Genomic DNA, 22,461 nt, shown 5'->3' on the forward strand with positions numbered 1-22,461 from the left:
CCGGGGATAGAAGCCGATAGGCACTCACTCAACCTCCAGATAACGGAAGTGAGTGATACCAATGACAATGGGGAAGAGAGCCCTAGCTGACGCGATATGAAGGCATTTCAAGTCTCCCGGAGATCCAGACTCAGCCATGGCGTCCGAAGTCCCCAAGACGTGCAAGGTCATTCTGGCCGACACCATTGCCAAGAAGCTCCTGGCTGAGGTTCATGAGACCCTCGCCAAGGTCCAGGGCAGCGGCGTCTTCAAGCCCACCCTCGTTGCCTTCCTTGCCAACGACGACCCGGCTGCTCTCCAGTACGCCGAGTGGTCTCAGAAGACCTGCGTAGAGAAGTAGGCCAAGCCCTGCCATTGCCCGCAAAGATGGTCCTTTTCGTCTTTGCAGGAGAGAACACACAAAACACGTATACACACAGAACATGAAAGGTGCAAAGGTGACTAACAAGAGCCTTCCCTTTCAGCGGCTTCAACTTTGACCTGCGTCGCGTCGACAAGGAGCAGCTCGAGGAGAAGATCCAGGAGGCCAACGAGGATGACAAGGTCGACGGCATCATCGTCTACTACCCCATCTTCCCCGGCAACCCCACGCACGACAAGTACATCCAGGAGACCGTCTCCCTGGCCAAGGACGTCGAGGGCCTCTGCCACAAGCACATCTACAACATGTACCACAACGTCCGCTTCCTCGACCCGCCCCAGAACCTGCGCAAGTCCATCCTGCCCTGCACGCCCCTCGCCGTCGTCAAGATCCTCGAGCACCTGCAGATCTACAACCCCATCCTCGCCCCGGGCAACCGCCTCTTCGGCAAGACCATCACCGTCATCAACCGTTCCGAGGTCAATGGCCGCCCGCTGGCCGCGCTGCTCGCCAACGATGGCGCCACCGTCTACTCCGTCGACATCACCGGCGTCCAGCTCTTCACCCGTGGCCAGGGTATCAAGCAGCCGCGCCACCAGGTCACCAACAAGGAGGGTTGGGGCCTCGAGGAGGTTCTCCCCATCAGCGATGTCATCATCGGCGGCGTCCCCGCCGAGAAGTACAAGATCAGCACGGATCTCATCCGCGAGGGTGCCGTGTGCATCAACTTCTCCTCGTTCCGCAACTTCGATGCCCCCACAGTCAAGGAGAAGGCCGCCATCTACGTCCCCTCCGTCGGTAAGGTTACGATCGCCTGCCTGCTGAGAAACCTGGTCGTAAGTGGCTGCCCCGCCCGATACAGATCAAGCGAGTTTACTGATTTTGCTGCAGCGCCTCATCGCCAACCGCCCGACGACCAAGGACAACGGCAGCGAGGACGCAAGCACCGCGCAAGCCAGAAGCGAGGCCTTCACCGAAGGTTAGATTTGAGAATTTTGGAATTACACCAGAAGATCCCGCAAGGGAAGACAATATTGCGTAGAAAAAAGTTACACGGTTTGGACAAAAAAGGCATTTTGATTGTTTATACCTCGTTTGTCATACGGGAGGATCACTGAGGCTTGCATTACGGGCGAAAATCAAAGAAAAAGCATACAAGACATGGGTTAGCCGGAGATATTTCAACATAGAGCAAGACACGCACAGTCGTTTGTGTCGTTGTCAGAGGGATTGCTGTTTTGCATTGAGATCCGTCGGGTTTGCATGAGGGAACCGAGTTAGAAATCGTGTCATGAGTAGAGATACGGAATGCTTATTCCATGCAGCACTATGCGGAATCGACTGTCGGGGGTGATGATGTCTGGTCTGAGACGCAACCGAGCCACAATCAAGCGGGCTGACACTCTCTTGTTGCCTACAGGCTTGCAGACGATGAATCCGAAGGGAGTTGTCCAAGGCTCATGTGTACAGGAGCAGGTTCGCCAAATAGCCCGCGAAGGCTGATTTCACGACCCGATCATTTACCGAGAGATCCAGCAATGGGGTTCCAGAAGGCAGACTGCTGCACTTTGCGAACTACAGGCCGGACCGAGTTCGGAGAATAACAAGACCTTTAAATAAGAAGGGGCTCAGCCAAGGCAAAGACCAAGACCAAACGAGATAGGCGACGAGATCCGGGCGCAAGCCGCAACCGCCGGCGCGTGCCTTTGATGTGCTGGAAGACATAACGACGTCGCGATCTTTTGTGCGTCAACGCGGCATCGCTTCTGCGGGATCAGAGGACGATCAATCCGTGACTGAAAGACGGACATTTCTGGGACTGCGCGGATGGGACGAGAGCCTGTTTCGGGACGGTGTTCGCGCGCGCTTCATCCTGAGATTTCTCACATTTCCCCACGTCGGGCCGGGAGGGTGCGCCCACACTGGCATTGTCCAACAGTTTGAGCATTGCAAGGATGGCGCCGTTTGGGTGGAAATCGTGAGATCGCATCCGATTGCATGCGTAGATTGGTTCGGCATCGCAAATCAATGCGAGGAGCAGAAAATGACCAGATAAACGAGGTGCTAATGGGTATAGTCAAGGAGTTAAGAGCCAATTCTGGTAGTCTGTAGCAGATTGACACCGCACAGCGTCATCGGATGAGTGATTGGGGATTGGGGGAACGGCAGGCCAAGAATGTGAGTTCGTAAGGTGACATTCGTATCTCGAATTGTCCTCAGAGTTCAACAAGTCCTTTGCTCATGCGAATGACGAATTGCGATTAGTGACTGGTGTCTCTGGCGCTTGTCTGGGCCTAGGCGCGTTACAGGCAAATTCCGCCAGGGTTGAATGCAACACAGTGCATCCAAGAGACGACCGCAAGCGACGGTGGTACCGAGGACAGCAACGAGGCGGCACGTCTGCGAAGGAGCTGCAAATTGCGAAGCATTCCAGAAGGCTCGGGCACTTCGTCTCGGTTGCGCCGTTGATGGTGGTTTTATTGAATTGTAGCTCCACCAATGGCTGGGTATTTGGATGAATGTGTACAGTCGCAGCTCCAGACTGCTGGGAACCTACCTAACACTTGTGAAGTCGACTGCCACGACTCCACGCGGCGCCCGCTCGCTGGCCACGAGTAGTCCGTCAGTTAGTCACATGCGGCCACCTCTTGGATTGCTGTGGTCGTTGAGTTGAGAGCGGTTAGTCTGCAGAGCGTGCGTAGTGCAGCGTCCACGTTGAACAAAGGGCCGAGAGCACTTCTGCCCATCTCCACAAGTCACGGGCGAGGTTGCGTTGAAGCTTATCCCCAAAGTTACCGTGCCAGGCCACCACCTTGGTCAGACGTGTTCGTCTCGAGAATGAGATTGATTGGTGACGGCCGCGGAGCTGTGGATGGCACATTGGCCACGGATCAAGGCGTTCAGTGTGGCTACGTATGGATACCTGCTCGATCAGTGTAGTGTTTCCGTGAGAACGTCCAGCGAAATTGGGGGCGCCCACTGAAGTGATGCAGTGTTGGGTCTTGCTGCAAGCTGCCCTGGGAATCGTGAGGTCCATCAGGGTCTGCATGCGGAAGGCTGGCCAATTGCCGAAATCCGCCTTACAAGAGATGCTAAGACTCCACCGTGCGAGCGTCCAGTGCACGCGTCGTGCTGAGAGCTGAGAGCTGAGAAGTGTTCTTTGAGGGAGAGGCGTTGGAAATGACGGGTTGCCGCTGAATTCGGGCGCGCCACGCCTCCGATGAGATTCAATTCAAGGCTGCACCGACTTTGGTTGGAACTTGGAACGGTTTCTTTCGTCTCCCCCCAATGAAGCCCGTCGCTGGAGCTGTACTCCCGGCGCGGAGCACACCCGCTGGCCAATGCTCGAGGAACACTTGAACCGGGGCTCTGCTTTTAATTAGCTTCGAGCTTGGGGTCCAATCAGGGCAGCTCTCAAACAAGTCCTTGGAGGATGGTGCATGCAGGGCAGAGGCTCCGATGCCCAGGGCTTGCAGAAAGAAACACCACGCTCTACGGCGGGCTGCCGCTTGGCCCAACGCAGACTAGACTGCTCAGGAACCCAGAACACTCACTCAACCCATGCAATGATATCGTCTTGCATTGGTGGTGGCTGCCCTCACTTCTCAGCAACTGCCCTGCAGCAGCAGAAGGACGGGCCCTAGGTCCCCCCTCCATGTGCGCAACCATGCAGCAAGCCACTGCAGCCAAGGGTGCCGTCCAGGGGGGACCGGCCCAGAACCAGGATCCGCGAACAAGGACTCTTGCTTTTGGATTGGAGCGAGAAATTTGAAAATTTTACGAACGGAAAGGGTTGCCAGACATGGGGAATGCCTGTCGAGCCTACGGGGAGGGAACCTGGGAATTAATAACCAACGGCACGAAGATGATGACTTGATGAAGCGAGAGAAAGAGAGAGAGAGAGGGACAGACACGACAGAGAAACTCCTTACAGCCTACTAGATATTAATGCTATCAAAAGCGTGCATAGGCAACGACACGGGTACCTTTACCTGCATGTGCGGCACGGCGGTACGCGACCTGGGCATAACACGCGAAAGAAGAGCCCCTTTCGACACGCAGGGAACGTCTTTCGTTGTAAGGTACCTTAGGTACCGCACCGCACCGCAGTACGAATAAGTGCTCAACTGTCGATTTGCTGCTGCTTGAGCCGTGCGTGTCGGGTCCTGTCGTGTCATTCATCACTTGCCTTATTCAATCGGCCTTCCGTCGATCCTTCCCAAAGTCAGAGAGCCTTCTCGGCAGTCACCCATCGCACTTGAACTTGCACTTGCGCACCCACGAACACTTTTCGCGGTCTTTCCGGCGTGGTCTAGCCTTCGCCAATCACCTCCGTCAAGCGTCAAGTCCGTCTGTCTGTCACGCCCGTCCGCTCCCACCTATTATCTCCCACCAACCCGACGGGACTCACCAAAGCAAGGTACCTTACCTACCTACCTACCTTCATACTCCTCCACGCGTTAAGGTACGGATACATCTGCACCTTCAACTGCCGCCGCAGGTCTCCAACGTCTGCAGCTCTCGAGCCCTTCTGCGGTCCTGCACTCGCTCATCCTGTACTCTTCACCGGCGACTTGTGCCCTCGAACCCTGGGCTGCTCATCTCCCGCAGCCTGTCATCTTATCTTCCTGGCCCAGGGCCGCCAGCCGAGATCAGCTTGCGAAAGCAACCCGGGAACAATCGTCTGTCCACCACCAACTTCACCCTTTCACACATTCACCTGCTTGTCAATTTTCTGTTCGTATTTCTCGCCTGCGCTTTGGTTTGCGGTTTGTGCAGTTGCGTCGCTCCTCGCTGCTGCTACTGCACCTCAGCGAGAGACAAGAACAGCCTCCAAAGCCGCCGGCTGCATGTCTCACGGCCTCCTTCCTGTCTTGATTGGTCGTGTAACCAGGTCATTTTAGACATCTTGCTGGATCCCGTTGCCTCTCCGCGTCCTCCACCGCCAGCTGCAACCCCTTAAACTCGTGGCCGTCGCAACGCAGCCAGCCAGACAGCAGTCACCTACCTTGGAACAATTCAAAAGAGGAGGGAAAGAAGGGGCCATTCGCCAGATTCGTCGACGTCAACCGTGCCTGGCCGTTTGTTTCCTGGGAATCGAATCCTCGATCGAGCGCTGAGCAACACCGAAAGCTTCTCAATCCGGCCGCCTCCCCGAACCCGGCAGCTCGTTTGTGCTTGCTTTGCGCATGCATACGCCCCAACCCCCAACGAACGACGTCTTTGCTACTGCAAACGGTCTTATCGTCGTTAATCCGCCTTCCACCTGGAGCGCCCAGCATATCTACGACACCACTATTTCGCATATCTAAAATCGGGCCCCGGACCTACTTACTTGGCCCTGCCAAACGACTCGATCTCCGCCCATTTTACTCGACATCTGCACGTTGCCTTTGAGCCTGTCTGCCCGTCATCTTCCGCGACGGGCTTGGAGCGTTTTTAGTTCCAACTGCTGGCACTGCAGCAAACTTGACATCTGCAGTTATCCCCGAGGAAACGGAAACCCGATCAGTCTTGTTCCATCCGAATCCACGACCGGACGGCCCACGGACCTGGCTGGACTTTGGGGGATCGGTTGAACCTTGCCCGAAACTTTGCTCAAATGCATTCGTCTCATCCGGAGTTCGTATACCAAGAATAATCACTCCATTGAGTTGCGTGCGCCACGAAGGAAGGACTCGTCGGTTAATTACAGTCAGCCCGCCCTGTTGGTTGGCGTCTGATTCGTTTCCCGTCCCACGACTCCACGGCCACTGTAACGACAATCAACGCCCGCGATCCAGGTAAACCGACGCGCGGGAGGCTACACCACGGGACCTGAATCGCTTGCAAAACTTGGCCAACCCAGTCCGCAATCATGGCGACGCAAGCTATTCACGCTCCCGCTCACAGCGGCCATGCTCATTCAAGCTCCACCTCGTCGTACCCCCCGCAGCCCGCCTCTCCTACTTTAACAAACCCGGACATGATTCTTCCCGACTATGATTGCCCTTCTTCCCCCGACCGGTCGCATTCGCCTCTGATGATGTGGAAGAACTCGCAAGCTGTCGACTTGAACATGCAATTCCAATTCCCTCCGAGTGCATACGTCGCCGGCCCCATTACCCCCGCGACACCAATCATCTATGGCAACGGTACCATGCTGTCAGATATCGGGGAGGTAACTGAGGCCGAGAGCACGCCGGGTAAGACCTCGCGTCCATCCTCTATGATCTGGACAGGGCGCGTCAGCCGGATTCCCGACGAGCGATTCCCCTCGCCGACGAAAGCGTACGAGAGCATCAAGCAGCGGGCGCGCGCGCACGAGCGACGATCCTCGGTCGAGTCCACGAGCACGATCACTACTACACAAGACCACAACGTGTTCGCCGACTTTGACGACGCTATCAGCGTAGATGATAGTAACTTCCAAGGCGACGATGAGGAGAGCGTCGCGGAGTCGTACACAGATGATGTGTCCGTTCACAAGGCCCATGCCATCTCTCAACCTACAAGGACATCTCTTAATGATCCAAATAGGTACTCAACCGCATTGATAAGCCGAAGGGCTGAGCAGATTCTTGCAAATGCCAAGCGTAGACTCACTGTAAGTGCCCTCGCGAGCATTGATCGGGCTCGACTAACACAGATAGACGATGGAGGGTAATCTGTCGAGAGCACGAAGCTCGTTGAGCATCTCAACACCCTCGATGTCTTCATTCGACGGCACCGGCTCCACACCGTCCCCGCCGATGATGCGATCTACTTCTTCCGCGACATCCCCGAGCTCTGCGCATGGGCACGCCCGAATGATGAGCGATTCCTCCATCAACACCGAGTTGGTGAACTCTGGTGCTGTCCCGAGGAGGTCTGCCAGTGCAATGGGTGCTGCTGGAGGTTATCGGCAGCCTATTTCTACGCGCAAGATCACCCATGATGCGGCTACGCTTGAGCGCTTGAACTCTGGGCGGGACAATCAGCCGCGTTACAAGGCGGCTCAGGAAATTGGCTTAGACACTCTAGGTGAGGATGAGGTATCCACGGAATTCCATTCCGGAAGCGATAGCACCACCAAGCGAGACAGTCTTTTAGGTCCTGCTCTGGGTGGCCCCACGAAGCCACCATTGACACGCTCTGCGTCGGCAGCGCAAATGCGCGATCTGAAGGATCAAGTGCTGGATCTTAAAGGCAAGATTTCATCCTTGAGAGAACAGGCACGGGTGGATACCATGCGCCGACGCAGCCTTCAGAGCTTGCGAACCCCCAGTCCCTTTACTCATGCCCAGGTTGACCAATGGTATGCCGGTTCTCAAAAGCAGTCTCCGACCGAGCCACTCACTGCGACGTCGGAATTGGCTCCATGGCATGAAGAACACGCGCCTAGCGTCAACGGCGAGATACAGACGAAAGAGACAGAGGCGACCCTCGAGGGGCCTCTTGAGGGTCCGATTGAGAACACCCTCGAGGACACCCCAGAGGAGCTTCCAATCAGGGATGATAAGTCGGTTGTTGGAGACTACGAAGCGGCGCAAGAGGCGGTTCGCCAAGAGGAGCGCCAGAAGGCCCTCGATGCGATGGAAGCGAACGCCCACGTCGAGCCTGACGATGACATTTCCGATATGCATACCGAGGATGGCTTTGAGGACAGTGTGCAGGTACAGGAAGAAGACGGATATGAGAGTGAGAGTGGAGACTCTCTGTACCACGACACCTACCAAACTCCTGTGTCACATGAAGACCGAGAGGATGCATTCGACTACGAGCACTTCTTCCTCCACAGCGCCATGGGCACTATCAGCCAACAACGGATGGCCCGACAGGGAAGCCGCCGCGGAAGTTTCAGTTCTGAGGACTCTGTCGAAACTACCCGTGGACCCATAACCTCCGACGAGTCGATCCGGCCCAAGCTCCACAACAGGCGAGGCAGCGGCGACACGACATCGACCATGGATTCCTTCGCGACGGCCAACTCAGGCCGAGCCAGTCGAGTCAGCGCCAGTGGTAATGAGGAAGACGTGAGACAAGGCGTTCTCACACCTCCAAGTGTGAGCCCTATCAGCGAGCGTACAGAGAGCCCCCCAACTGCCAAACGATCTGTTGTGGGTAGCATCAACGGCGGCGATGTGCTTGAACAGATGCGAACCAGGGCGCGCGCGGGCTCTATCGCTTACCGTCGCCCCATGAGCACTCAGGCCACGATGGGTCACCGGCCATCGACTGCGTCTTTCGACTCAACTGGGACTAATCGAAGCTTCCCGTTGGTTGGCAAGGCCCGTGTCAGCGTTGGTGGGGTCCTCACGCCACAGGGCTCTCCCGAACTGGAACTGCGAACCATTTCGGATGCTATCATGAGCGAGACGGCCAGCATCTGCGACAAGGAGAGCGTTGGAGGACCGGACCAGCTTGCGCCTATGAATCAGCTCGCCAAGGAGGACCAGATTTTGGTCGAACGCTTTGTGGCAAGCCTGGGACGTTGCGTCCTCGGTTTGAGTGAGTCTGGCAAGGCATCGGCAGAGAGCCGGATGTACAGGAGGCGCCTCGACACGGCGCGCAAGATTTTGGAGGGCATGGGTGAAACTTCATGAGGGGGGTCTTCTTTTGTTCAAACACTGTTTGGGGTATCTGGGTAACCACACAGCGGTAGGGCCGCATGGCGCGGCTACAGTGACTTGGTCAGGACATTGACATTTGGCGCGTCAAAACGAATAACTGATAATGTCAAATGAAAAAAGGCGGGAGGCTGCGGTTGAGAAGGGGTTGCCTGTGTGGTGGATGCTTCCACACTCGGCGCTGATTGACACGATTCCGTTTTCCTAGATTCGATACCCTTCTTGTACTTTTTTTTTTTATCTCCATCTCTCTCACGGCTGTGCATAAGCCATATTTTCTCTTCTTGTACCCCATTTTCCATCACAGATGGCGACACACACACATTTCCTTTGTTTAAGAGACAGTCTATGGCTGAGGGGTTGAACACCAGTGCTGGGAACGTGTATCAAGATTTGGTGTGGGCGACTGTCATCGACAACAGCGCAATTTGCAATTCATGTTTTGGCAGTTTTCTGCCGGAAGTTAGATGACGTCTTCACATGTGATGATGCATGGTGCTACTACGACTTTCGAGGTCTCTGGGAATGTATTGGGGAAGAGGCGATGGATCCGAGACCCGTGCGGAGAAGGGCGAATACAGAAGAAGCATGTGCTAGACAGCGAGTGATGTTTCGGTACTCAGAGACATCTTCAAGATGTGCCGCAGAAGCCTCTTGCCGGCGTCGATACACTCTCTTGGCTTCGATGTAAGATGGAGCATCGAGCCTGGGGAGGAGACTGGGATTATTATCGTACGGTCGAAGCCGAAGCTGAAGCTAGGACATAGCTTAAGCACAAGCCCATCAACATGACATATGAAAGTTTCTGTCTGCGTGCAACGTGACGAGTTTGTCGCTGTTTTGTTTACAAGGCATATTGGTTCAAGCCTATAAACCAGTCTAGTTGCTCCCCTATGTGATGAATGGGTTGCTTATCTGGTATTGCCTTCTTTTTGTCTTCTTATTGTTAAATCGGAGGAGGTGCAAGTAGCCAATGCAATCCCATCCAATCCTTTCAGCTGCCTACCAACCAACCCACATGTCCGGGACACCATCAGACAAAGACAGCCACCGTTATTGTTCCCCACTGAAAATAACACGACAACCACTGCTACCCCGACCGGGCTACACCACATATCGCCAACAGGCTCGTGCTCCAAGGGTCCTGTTCTTCCTGCGCGCGGCTACAACCTCACACCCGCATACCGCGACATTTTTGCTTTTGCTTTTGCTTGTACTGCTGCTGCGCCAAGTCTGCTACGAAGACAAGAGCAATCTGTTCACAGGCAGCCTTGCTGTTCAAATAAAGGCTCACACCTCCTTATTTGCAAAAGGATAGCCAACCGCCAGCAAAGTCATAGCAATACGCAGCTACAATCCAAAGAAGGAAAAGAAAAAAAAGAAAATCATACACACCCAACTTCGCGATAGGGGAGAGAGAGGGAAAAACAACAACAAAGCACCACGACAGCAGCAGCAACGACCCCACCGATCTCCCGTCAACGCATCCAGACACACCCGCGACAAATGTCCAAAATGGCCGAGCCCTCAGTTGCAAACTTCGTCCTCCGCTCCCTCCTGCCCCCAGAGGCCGTCGACTTCATCCACAAAAACGCCCTCCACCCCTCCTCGCCGCTCCAAGTCGCGCGCCAACACGCCGTCCTCGCCGCCTGCCGCGCCTTCGACACGCTCTACCCCTACGTCGCCCCGGCTGTCGACGCGACCCTCGCCTACTTGCAAGAATCCCCCGAGCTGGTGTCGTTCGGCATCCTGCTGATGCTGCTGGCCGCGACGGTCGTCGTGCTCAACTGGATCCGCCGCATCGTCGCCTTCTGGACGGCGCTGGTGCTCAGGGTGGCCTTCTGGGGCGCCGTCGTCGCCGTGCTGGCCGCCGTCGTGCAGAGGGGCGTCTGGGAGACGGCCAGGGACGCGGTCGTCGTTGGCGGCAAGGTTGTCGGCTTCGCGGCCGCGGTGAAGGACGTCTGGATTTCGGAGTATAAGAGATACGAGGAGGAGACGCAGTCTCAAGGGAGGAAATTCCGGTGAATGGGGAGATGGTGTCGCGGTAGGAAGGGTTTTGTGCAGAGTATGTTGGAAAGACGATACGCGTCCAGGCTGTCTTGCAGAGTCTACGACAGTGGAGATGGCGTGTCATGGAAGTCACTTTGGGAGGATACTCCAGATTGGGTATACAGGGCCCCCCGCACGAAGAGACGAAGCAGCATGATCGCAGCCGAGGACGACGGCACATGCGATACAGGATTACAGAGGAGCAACGTCTGGCCCACTTGCCAGACGGATACGATTATGAATGAGTCAATGTAAATCAATACCAACGCCAGCGCTATGCAAGCAGCCAAGTCCCTTTACTACGTCGCGACCTGTCTCGCCTCTCGACCCGTCTCCCCTCCTCTTATGGTATATTTTCTCCATGACCAAAAAATGCCCCAAACACACATGATCCTTATTCGTCGTTGTCCTCCTGAGGCTCGTACTCATCGTCGTGCATTTCCTTGGGCTCTTGCGCTTCGTGGTACTGGATGATATCGTCAATGTAGCTGAGAATGGCGCCCACGCTATCCTCGTCCGTGACGTCCAGCTTGAGGTAGTTGACCATGCTGAAGCTCTCAATCAGCCCGGCCACGGCCTTGTTCAGCCTCTGGAAGCTCTTGCCCCGCATGACGAGGTCGCGGTCGTGGACCTCGCCCCTCCCGTCGTCGAGCTCGCCCGAGGCCGCCGCGACGGGGTCGTCGTCGAGCAGGTCAGAGCCGGGCGTCAGGAAGCGCTTGAGGTCCTTCTTGCGCACCTGGTCCTTGACGAGGTCCATCTTGGACAGCACGTTGAGGTGGGGGATCTCAAGCATGATCATGGCGGACATGGCGCTCAAGGTGCCGGCGAAGAACTTTGCGCGGTCCACGACGAAGGTGGCCTCGAGGAGGTAGGCGGCGCAGAGGCGGATGTCGAGGGAGCCCGGCTGGGAGAGGAAGCGGGCGAGGGCGGGCAGGATGGGGATGTGGGTGTAGAGCTCGATCTGGCCGGGCATGTCGAAGATGATGAGGTACTCCTCTGTCAGGTTGTCGAGGGCCTCAGTGAGGAAATCGAGGTTCTCCATGAGGAACTCGAAGCAATATATGAGGCCGCCGTTGGGGCCCAGGCCGACCTCTTCCATGGCATCGTGGAGGGAGATGAGGTCCTTGATGTCGAGGTCTGGAGCGTGCTCGAAGGACTCGGCGGCCGGGTCGAGGTTGACGTAGAAGGCGGAGCGGCGGTTGAGGTTCAGATGGGTGATGAGGGAGGCGCAGAAGGTGGACTGGGAGGGAACGGCGTCAGCATAAGCTATCGGGGTCGGAATCGGCCTGGAGAGGAGGCTCAGTCGACGGCCTGTAACAGCCGGGGACGGAGGTAGCTCCGTGGCTGAGACCGAGACTCGGCACGGAGCGTGCTCCAGGTAAGGTATGGAGAGGGACGTGTTTGGGATGAAGCGAACTCACCTTGCCGGCCCCGGCGGGGCCCATGACCATCACGCCGTACTTGCTCATTATGGCGTGTAAGGGTGTGGTAGACGGAGAGATTGATGGGATAGCGGGCGGGAATGCAAGGGAAAGATAGTTCAGGCACAGCGGGAGGGACGGGAGTGGGAGAGAGTTTGCTGACTGTCCGGTTCTCTGCACAAGTTTGATGCTGATTCAAGGATCGGCCAAAAAAAAAAGTCACTGTCGGACGTTTTGGAGGAGGGCAATTTTTCTATGGATTACCCCGCCATGCAGGAACGGGCGCGCGTCAAGGGTCGCGGTGATCGGCCGTTCGCGCGCGCCACCTCGAGTCGGTCAACTTGGTATAAGGTAAGGCAGTGAAGGCTAGACGCAAAGACCGTGGCTTGTACGACGTGATTGAAGCACAAGAATGTCGTATGCAGTCTGTAATCGGTGGCCGGGGTCCTGGGTGATGGAGGGGAAATTTTTTCCTGATTGATAGCTTGCGATAAGGCTGGCATTTGACTAGGTACCTGACTGGTGACTGACTGCAGCTGGCCTTCTCTTTTTTTTTTTTTCCCTCTCTTTTCCCCCTCGTTGCTCGCCGGTCGCCCACTCAGAGCACAATGGGCGGCCACACGGCTTGCTGCGGAATTTCGGTCCAATGCCGTTCGCACGTGTGAGGCGCGAGAGGGGCACATTCTCACCACCCAGATTAAGGATTTGCTACAGTAGAGCTCTGCGTCAGGCTTAGCTCCGTTTCGACAGGGGTTTCTCAGTTGTCTGACGATTCAACAATGTCGACAAGTCCCTCTACACCCCTGCTGCCAAAGCATGCGCGGGTGAGGTACACACGTTGATGTATCAGAGGGATGGCCGAGAAGATGGGGGCGCAAAATCGCAGTTCTCTCGGAAGGCGAGTTCTGCGAGTCCTGCAGGAGAGATGCACCGAGGGAGTCAACGGCCAACAGGTTGAAGGAAGGGACTTAACCTTGCGTCAATTAGTACTGTATGACGCTGGAGTGTTGCCTGCCATCCGGCGCGTGCCGTTGCATATCTGGGGGCGAAAACGGATTTCCTTTTCCCTCAGGAAAGGGATCTTTGTGTGTGTATCTATGGCGCAGAGGAAGCGGCGCAGTTGGACTAATTGCTGACCCAGAGACTCTGCAACAGGTTGTCAGACAATGCATTGGTGACAGGGCGAGACCGGGCGAGTCAAAAAGACAATAGAGTTCCAGAGGGTTTCAACTCCGTGATTGAACAGAGCAAGTGCGCGATGGGTTCTTCAGCTGGAGGCGAGCTTGAGGCGGCACGGAAAGGACAGGCAAGCAAACCTTGATAGACGAGAGCAGTAGAAAAACGAAACACTTGAGCAATTGGGAAGCCCGAGCTCCTTCGGGCAAACGAGGATGAGGGACGGCGTTGAGGTGTGCATCCCAGTCACTGTGTAAATCCGACGATGGAGGCTGGGCCGGCCCCGGACACGCTGCTACGTGGTGGAGGACCTCGACACCACTTCCCTTCCACCCCCAAGTTGGTGACTGTTACTGGCTCTTGCAGCGGTCTATTGGCATTGTTAGGTGGCCTCAAGAGGGGCAAGTGAATTGCTGGAAGGCGGTCAAGGGAGAAAGTCGTGAGGATGGCGCAATCTGGAGAATTTTGGGTCCCCCCTCGACATGGCTTTCGACAGGGCTGGTACATAGGGATGGAGGGGTCGGCGGGATGCAGTACATGCCCCTCCTGCTCGCCTTGTATGCGCCACAAAGTACCTTGCCTCTCCTCCGGCTCTCGGTGCAGGTCTCCCACGAATAGTGCGTCAAATCCGCTTGAGCTTTTGACAGAGGCAGAGGGGAGAGCGAGAATTTCTTCCCAACCGTCCCAAGGTGCGCACTCTTCTTTTAAAACCCGAACGGCCACATCTTCCACTCCTGTTTTTTTGATCTCCTTTCCCTCACTACACTCGTCAACTTCACCTCGTCCATTATCTTCTAGGTAAGCCAATTGATCTCTGCAAGGCAACCATTGAGCTTTCCGGGCTGTGATTGCTTTTGCTCCACTATAGCAACCACGAAAGCTAACCCCTCAACCCAGAAGTAGCTCTTTTCCTGCTATCTTCAGAGCCCCTCGGTGCCCCGCGTCGGTATATTTTCACCGTACCGAACCTATCCCTCACGACATCTTCCACCCATTTCTTCACCTCATCCTTTCCCAAACCCCCCAAAGCTACAATCACAATGTCTGCCAACGGAGTCAACGGCACTGGCCGCCACTACAACGAGGGCACCTTCCTCTTCACCGTAAGCATCTCTCCGCGCTTCCCAACAAACTGCCGAGGCGGTCTGGGATGAGAAAATCTCCGATCCCAGGTTAACCTTTCCGGTGTAGTCCGAGTCCGTCGGTGAGGGTCACCCCGACAAGATCGCCGATCAGGTTTCCGATGCCATCCTCGATGCCTGCTTGGCTGAGGACCCCCTCTCCAAGGTCGCTTGCGAGACTGCCACCAAGACCGGTATGATCATGGTCTTCGGTGAGATCACCACCAAGGCCAAGCTCGACTACCAGAAGGTCGTCCGCAAGGCCGTCCAGGACATCGGCTACGATGACTCCTCCAAGGGCTTCGACTACAAGACCCTCAACCTCCTCGTCGCCATTGAGGAGCAGTCTCCCGATATCGCCCAGGGTCTCCACTACGAGCAGGCCCTCGAGCAGCTCGGTGCTGGTGACCAGGGTATCATGTTCGGCTACGCCACCGACGAGACCCCTGAGCTCTTCCCCCTCACCCTCCTCTTCGCCCACAAGCTCAACGCTGCCATGTCTGCTGCCCGCCGCGACGGCTCCCTCCCCTGGCTCCGCCCCGACACCAAGACTCAGGTCACCATTGAGTACAAGCACGACAACGGTGCCGTTATCCCCCTCCGTGTTGACACCGTCGTCGTCTCTGCCCAGCACTCTGAGCAGATCACCACTGAGCAGCTCCGCAAGGAGATCAAGGAGAAGATCATCCAGAAGGTCATCCCCGAGAAGTACCTTGATGACAAGACCATCTACCACGTGAGTAACGTTCAGTCGCTTGTTTCAACTGCAGCTGCTAACCCTTCCACAGATCCAGCCCTCTGGCCTCTTCATCATCGGTGGTCCCCAGGGTGACGCCGGTCTGACCGGCCGCAAGATCATTGTCGACACCTACGGTGGCTGGGGTGCCCACGGTGGTGGTGCTTTCTCCGGCAAGGACTTCTCCAAGGTCGACCGTTCTGCTGCCTACGTCGGCCGCTGGATCGCCAAGTCCCTCGTCGCTGCCGGCCTCGCCCGCCGTGCCCTCGTCCAGCTCTCCTACGCCATTGGTGTTGCTGAGCCCCTCTCCATCTACGTCGACACCTACGGCACCTCTGAGAAGACCTCCGACGAGCTCGTCCAGATCATCCGCAACAACTTTGACCTCCGCCCCGGTGTCATTGTCCGCGAGCTCTCTCTGGACCGCCCCATCTACCTCCAGACCGCCAAGAACGGCCACTTCGGCACCAACCAGACCTTCACCTGGGAGCAGCCTAAGGCTCTCAAGTTCTAAGCGGCTTGAGGTGACGCGCCATCATGGCAGCGCTGGACCGAGCAGGATTCCTTCAACAAGCTTCCTGCATTGCAACGACCTAGACGTTTATAATAATTTTGATATTCATGCGGACAGGTACTCAAACATGGCGTACGGTTCTCAACGAATCCCGGTTTTAAGCCTTTGCGGGTAAAGGCAACACGAGGTCTTATGGGGTAGGGTTTTCTTTTTTCACCAGGTGTTCTCCAAAAATTATGGTCAAACGGGAGCGGTGGCGTCTTTCAACAAAGACAAACGAGCGGGAAACAACAGGAGCATATCCTGTTGCGACATCTTTTTGAATTTTCCTTTTCCTTTTTTTCCGACTCTGAAAAAAGAGCGAATGCATTATGAGAGATACCCTTCGGAATGTTCGAAAGGGGCAAACAAACAAAGCATCTACATTGGCGTTAACGGGGAAACAAAAGAACTTCAACATCTTTTCTTTCCTGGTTTTCTAGCCGATCCATCTCTTGCGGTTATGGCACAATGGCTGGGGCTGAGAGAAAGGGGGTACGCCTTCTGGCGGCTCTATGGGTGTGGGGAGGTTTGTAGATAGGTAGACCATTTGGCTACTCGAATAGAGAGAGATTCTCGGATACCTCGCGCCGTATTCTTCCACAACGTGGTGCATCCGGAGACTGCCTATTTTTCCTGTGCTAGAGATACTATATTTCCCGTGTGCTAAGTTACTCCGACCAGGGACCACAGTAGACGACGACGAGAGACGATGATAACGACAGCGATCACAACGACGAGAACGACAATACTAGCTATAAAGTGTCGCTATAGCACAGCAAAATTAGGCAGTCTCGATCCTTGTGATCCTGCGTAGAGCTCACCGCTTCATAGAACTTTGAAGGCAAGGAATGTCGTCGTCTTGAGAACCAAGTCTCAACACTGAAGGGGACACTTGTTTCTCAACGGCATGACGCACAGCGCACGCCATGCCGCCAACCGTTGCGTCTAACCCATCCGGGTGGACGGTCTCAGAATGAATGTATGTTGGTCTGAGCTCTGGGCCACACTCATCGGAGTCAGCTCCGCGTGGGGTAGGTAGTCTTGGTAGTCTCGCAGAGACGTCTGGATAGGTTCGCGATGGCGTGCTTTTGGGATGTGGCCCATATATGCGCCACTATCTCAATATCTGGTGGAACTCGGGCTGTCGTACGCCTCCACTGATATCTACGTCTAGGCAGACTAAAGCTTAGAGTTGAGTCATTCATAAAGGCCAGTCCAGCACCCCTTACCACCCTCGAATCTCCTCTAAAGCAGTCCTAGGGAAAGCCTTCGACTAGCTCATTAAGAAATTGTTACAAAGTCGCTTGAGGCCGTGACGACGCAGATTTAGAGCAAGAAATGTTTCAAGGCCGGCCCTAGATATTCTAAAGGAAAACTTCCGATTTGTACGCATTTCTTCTCGTGCCCATCGCGTAGAAGACATCATGGCTTTGTTAAGAATGGATAAGTGCACTCCAAGCGTAGGACAAATGAAGGGTAAGGTGAAAATGAGCAGTAGTTCTGCTACCTCTATCACCACCGCAAAGTTGCGCAAATTAGAGGAAAGGGGGCTAGGGGCAGGTGACCATCATACTCAGTCTTTCATGCTGAAGGCGCGGAAAACCGCTAACAAGGACATTGAAGGCATTCTTTCAAACCGCCTCGACACGATGGACCACCTATCTCAAGGCCTGGCATGATTAAGGCAGTGAGGCCGACTTCTTGGGGCTGATTTTCAGCTACTTACAAATGAATGTGCAATCCATCCAGAGCCCGTAGACTCGAGCTGCAAAACGTCCAGCTGAGCCAACGGCTTTTCTACTCGTCAATGTCTCAAAGCAAGCTACGTGGCATATTCCGGTAGCAGTAGCAGCTGAATTCAGTCCTATTTACTAGCGCCAGCGTCATCATACCTGCTCAAGAGCATCAAAGCCTCGAGTCGACCGCTGAAAGACACTCAAAAACCATTCATCGAGAGTTACGGCCGGAGCATCCTCCGTTGACCGTCTTCCTTACATGATGACAATTCGATGGACGACGAATTTCCCAAACCCAACCTGAAGCTCGTACAACCGTCACGAGCCGGACCAACAAGAGAACTCCAGTCGTACCTCCTGTGATGATAATGTCGAGAAACCTTCGTACCACCCAAACAACTCAATTTACGGCCGGGGACTTTGTATCACGCTCGGTCTGGCGTCAACAACAATCGGGTCAGCACGAGCCTTGGGGCAGCCTTGCCTTTTTCAAACAAGCATTGTGTACCACTTCGCCGAACGGCAGTTTGCGTTTCTTGACACCTCGGCTGGAGAACCCCTTCCCTTGCGGTAGTCTTCTCCGGGGAAAACTGGGGAAGCAAAGGCGGTGCGACGCTCTATATTTGAGCCAGACTCATTCATATGGGAGACGTCACTGACACGCAACAGGTGGTTGCTCCGGCTTGCTCAAGACAAAGCATCTATCTGGTCTCAGGTGGCGCTCTTGCATAGCCACCAGTCGAAAGTTTTGGAAAAGGAAGGCTTTTGGGCATCACTCGAGCCCAAGGCTGGGTGCCTAGGTAAGCGAGTGCGAGAAGAAGCGACGGTATGACAACCCCGGCACGGTGCCGGACCAGCGCTAGTATGCCTGGCACGCCGTTGTCGATCCCGGGTCTTTGGCGGCGTTTCTCTCGACGGGACTGGGGCTTGATATGGCTATCGACCCGATGGCATGGACGTGGGTCTGGCCATGGCTGTTGGCTAGCGAGGGGAGGAGGTGCATATCACAGCGCTAACTAAGGGGGGTCACCGTGGAAAGACTGACATCAGCAGGAGGCATATTCTAGTCTGACCTTCCATATGGTGCGTGGCTTGAGGAGTGAATGATGAATACACAACGGCACGCATGTACGGGTTTGTAGCGCGCATCATAATGAGATAGTCATCCATGGAAAAGGCAAAGGTGACCGACATGATTTGACATGACCTGACATAATGCCCGACAGCATCGGATCAAAACAATTTGCGCCACGACTACTTGTGCCAAAGAATATACTGGCTACCCGCCCCGGGTGAATGCAGCACATGCCGTGTGTGTTTGCTCTTCTCGGGAAATGTCCACCCCTCGTCCTCTCTCAAGGCAGTTGAACATGGAAGCCACAGCTAATGCCTGCGTTTACATATGTCATATGCCGATCAACGGTTAGAATGAATTCCACCACCCGAGGGTGAAGTTCTGGAAATGTGTCAACCATTACAAGGCTGTCCTGGTCCCTCGTCTCTGGTCCCACGATACCAAAGGTTTCCAACAGAAGTTGGATCCTTAAGTCTCCGAAATCAGTAATGCTACTGCTACCTTCGGAAATGAGATTGGCCGCGGTGACTGGTGTATCCGTAGAGCCCATGCGCACCAAGGACTCAAGAATCAGCTATAGTTTGACTGAACCATCCTCGTTGGTGGTATATATGGTGATCTGGCAGGGCAGTTTGTCCGGCCGGGGTGGTGGACACATCCTTCGGCTACTTTTGGGGTGGCCGGAGATGCGGCAGGGGATGAAGCCCCAAGAAACTGGTCAATGGAAGAGCATCCAGGCTTGCGTCAGGCCTGCCTGAGATGTTGAAGGGGGATCGCGGGCTGAATTGCCTTGGCTCAGCAGGTGGCCCAGTCCACGGGCGGCCGACGGGTGTGGTTCTGGCCGCGGGGCCGGTGGTTGGAAGATGCCAGGTTCAGCGCCACGTAGACGGAGAACAATAGGAAGTGAGTGCAGGGACAATGGCAAGGGATTTCGGCGAAGTGGGGCATTTTCCGTGCCGCCCGGCGTGGTGGGCAACTTCATCCCCCAACCCCTATCCCTTGTTCCACACCATCAGCAGCGCAACTTTCCAATGACAACAATAACTTGCCGATGCATTCATCCGCGGGCCGTCAGATGTTGCCAGTTCGGGCTGTGGTGCGGCGTCTTTTCCGCGATCTCGTTTATTCATTGGATCTGTTGGTTGTAAGTCTGTGGGCATGCCAGCTTCCACGTTTCCTATCCGTGTCGAAGGACCCCCTGGTAAGAGCGGCCAAACAATGTGGAAGTGATTTTCAGGCCCTGCGTCTGCATCTGTATCAACTGCTCGTGTCACTCCATCGCGTTTCTGCATTAAGTCTTGGGGCAGCCTACCATGTACGACTGCGGACAGGGGAGTTGGAATATAAGCTAAGAACGCGGGTGGTATGGCTCAGCCATGGGGACAATCGTGGGAAGCCTTCTAAACCTTGCCTCAAAGCCAGATTGAAGTTAGCAACAATGCTAGAGACATCGCCAGGGCCAACCTGTGGGACCAAACCGAACGCCTGGGGACTTCCAGGTGGAGTAAAACTTCAAGAGGGGGTTGTGCGGTGTTGATGAATCCCTGAACAGGGAGATGCTGTAAGATGTTGCATGGTCAATGTCTCAAGACTGCTTGCCTTTTTAATTTTCCATTCCATTATTATGGGCGCCTACATTGTGTTTCTGGGCCGGTTGGGTGCTGATGCCTCAAAACCATGACCTAAACGTTCGGTCTTTCCTTCCTGCCCTTGTTCACTTTCCTATTTGACACATCCCCGTTACAGAAGCCGACCCTTCCTTCCGCATGGGCTGGCTTCTCAATCGTCTGGAGGTATATAATCATGTTGGAGCCACTTCCACAAGATTCCTATTCTAAAGCTCACCCAACGGCATCCTTTCCGTCCTTCTTGAATGCAACCTACTTGATCGTTCAGCTCGTAGCGATTGTCTACCTGCCATCAATGTACACAGATTGCCATCTAGCAGCACCCATCTGCCTTACTTCAAAATCATCTCAACCCCGACAACTACACCAGACTATGGATTCTGAAGCCCCAAGAATGCGAACCGAGCCCTTATCCATTGTGACTGGCCTTGGTTCTCCGCCAATCGTCAAAGAGGCCCGATCATGTCCTTCAGAACAGCCTCCAGCTTATACGCCGCCGATGAAGCCAAGCATCATCGATAGCCTTGCCGCCTCCCTCTCCCGACGTTCCGACTCATATGGAACCGCTCCACATAGAGTCGCGCCACGCCCTGAGGTGTCATTCTCGAGCCAATTTAGCGACGACGACCACGAGGAGTTGTCACCAATCTCGCTGCGTATTTCCACGCGCATCAACATAGCGTCTGACGGAAATCTCATCGCACTACCTTCTTCCCCATCCGAGCAAGCCAACTCCATCGCAAGGGCCGTCGTCGAAGCAATTCAGGGCCAGGACTGGGCGACCGGACTACCTCTGATTGATGAGAACGGACGGCCAAGACCTTTGAAGCTGGAAGTTGATGCGGGTATCACCATCAAAGGTTCCTCTAACGTCATTGGCACCGAATCAATAATCAACGATATCATTCGCCAAAGAACACCCATACAAAAGTGGACGCCACCTTCGCCCTCGCAAAGTACAGAATCATCTGCAACGACTTCACCTTCATCACCGAAAAGGAGACGCCGTGGGTCAGACTCGGCACCTTTGGAGCAGACCCGTAGCAAACGGGCAAGACACGACGTATAACCCTTCTGACAGCTTTCCCGCTTCCGAAAGAGATTTACCAACGACATGTCTTGAAGCTTCTCACTATCATTTTGTTCACTATAGCTTGAGAATTGGGCTTGGTGCGGTCGTCAGCAGTCTTCCTGACTGCAGGAGTTGGTGGGGGAAAACCCCAGGGCTTTTAGATCTCCTCTTCCAAATACACATATTTGCCTTTTCAGACTTGAATATATATACTTCTGCGATTATTTGCGTCCGTGTAGTTCTTCATTCTTCTGCTCATTTGGTGTATTTCACTTGCTTGATGCATTGTCGACCATTCCAGAGGCCTATGGATTAGACTTGCAACCAATGCAACCACAAGGACGACACGGTCAGAGACCAAAGGAAACGGGATGCGTTCCGCTGTCTCTAGTTGCCTCCTTCCCATCCTTGCCTTTTCTTTCCTCCCGCACGCGATGGTGGTCGGCTGGATCCACACCACCTGTTTGCTCTGTACACGGAGCCGTTCTTCCAACTGTCTGGCACCGCATGGGAATGCCTGTCTGAGAGGGGTATCGAACCAGCGCCTGATTCTTGTTCTGTGCCTTGCTTTGTCCAAAAGGACCGCGCTCAATTGGACGCTCCTTCGCATGTGCGTCGGTGCCGAGGTTCAGAGGCGCATCCGCGCGGAGATGGGAGCAAACAAATACTCACATCTGGCCACTCCCGGCGGGAATACTGCCTCTTGCGGAAAAGGATACAGGCGTCATTGGGTGCCGAATCGTCGGGTACAGCAACCTACTGCGCTGATCTGATACACATGCTGCGGCTGCCGGTTGACAGGAGCTAGGTTTGGTCGCCTCGGGATTTGAAGAGTTGGGCACCGGGCGAATCCCACACTGAAGATACAGATCGGGTTCTGATGCTTTTCGGGGATTGAAAAAGGACTTGACATGCTACTATTAACCCTGAAATGTGAAGTTG

General features: G+C 54.9%; 5 protein-coding genes across 5 annotated transcripts; 4 read left to right on the forward strand and 1 right to left on the reverse strand.

Annotated features, from left to right (window-relative positions):
- Window positions 1-136: 136 nt before the first annotated feature.
- On the forward strand, window positions 137-1,345 carry COL26b_004326 (uncharacterized protein; the record flags this gene model as incomplete). Its single annotated transcript, XM_053177204.1, has 3 exons — window positions 137-336; window positions 465-1,197; window positions 1,253-1,345. 3 exons carry the CDS (start codon window positions 137-139, stop codon window positions 1,343-1,345), a joined length of 1,026 nt encoding a protein of 341 aa, XP_053038800.1.
- A 4,873-nt stretch (window positions 1,346-6,218) lies between these two features.
- Window positions 6,219-8,925, forward strand: COL26b_004327 (uncharacterized protein; the record flags this gene model as incomplete). Its single annotated transcript, XM_053177205.1, has 2 exons — window positions 6,219-6,947; window positions 6,994-8,925. 2 exons carry the CDS (start codon window positions 6,219-6,221, stop codon window positions 8,923-8,925), a joined length of 2,661 nt encoding a protein of 886 aa, XP_053038801.1.
- Window positions 8,926-10,464: 1,539 nt separating this feature from the next.
- COL26b_004328 (uncharacterized protein) lies at window positions 10,465-10,974 on the forward strand (the record flags this gene model as incomplete). The annotated part of the gene is made up of 1 exon (XM_053177206.1): window positions 10,465-10,974. One exon carries the CDS (start codon window positions 10,465-10,467, stop codon window positions 10,972-10,974), a length of 510 nt encoding a protein of 169 aa, XP_053038802.1.
- A 418-nt stretch (window positions 10,975-11,392) lies between these two features.
- COL26b_004329 (uncharacterized protein) lies at window positions 11,393-12,467 on the reverse strand (the record flags this gene model as incomplete). The annotated part of the gene is made up of 2 exons (XM_053177207.1): window positions 11,393-12,238; window positions 12,420-12,467. The coding sequence occupies 2 exons, from the start codon at window positions 12,465-12,467 to the stop codon at window positions 11,393-11,395; spliced, it is 894 nt and encodes a 297-aa protein (XP_053038803.1).
- Window positions 12,468-14,635: 2,168 nt separating this feature from the next.
- Window positions 14,636-15,966, forward strand: ETH1 (S-adenosylmethionine synthase; the record flags this gene model as incomplete). Its single annotated transcript, XM_053177208.1, has 3 exons — window positions 14,636-14,698; window positions 14,787-15,452; window positions 15,505-15,966. 3 exons carry the CDS (start codon window positions 14,636-14,638, stop codon window positions 15,964-15,966), a joined length of 1,191 nt encoding a protein of 396 aa, XP_053038804.1.
- Window positions 15,967-22,461: the final 6,495 nt, after the last annotated feature.

This window comes from Colletotrichum chrysophilum (genome assembly GCF_026319265.1).
Source record: "Colletotrichum chrysophilum strain AFK26 chromosome Unknown scaffold_26, whole genome shotgun sequence".
Classification (NCBI taxonomy): Eukaryota; Fungi; Ascomycota; class Sordariomycetes; order Glomerellales; family Glomerellaceae; genus Colletotrichum; species Colletotrichum chrysophilum.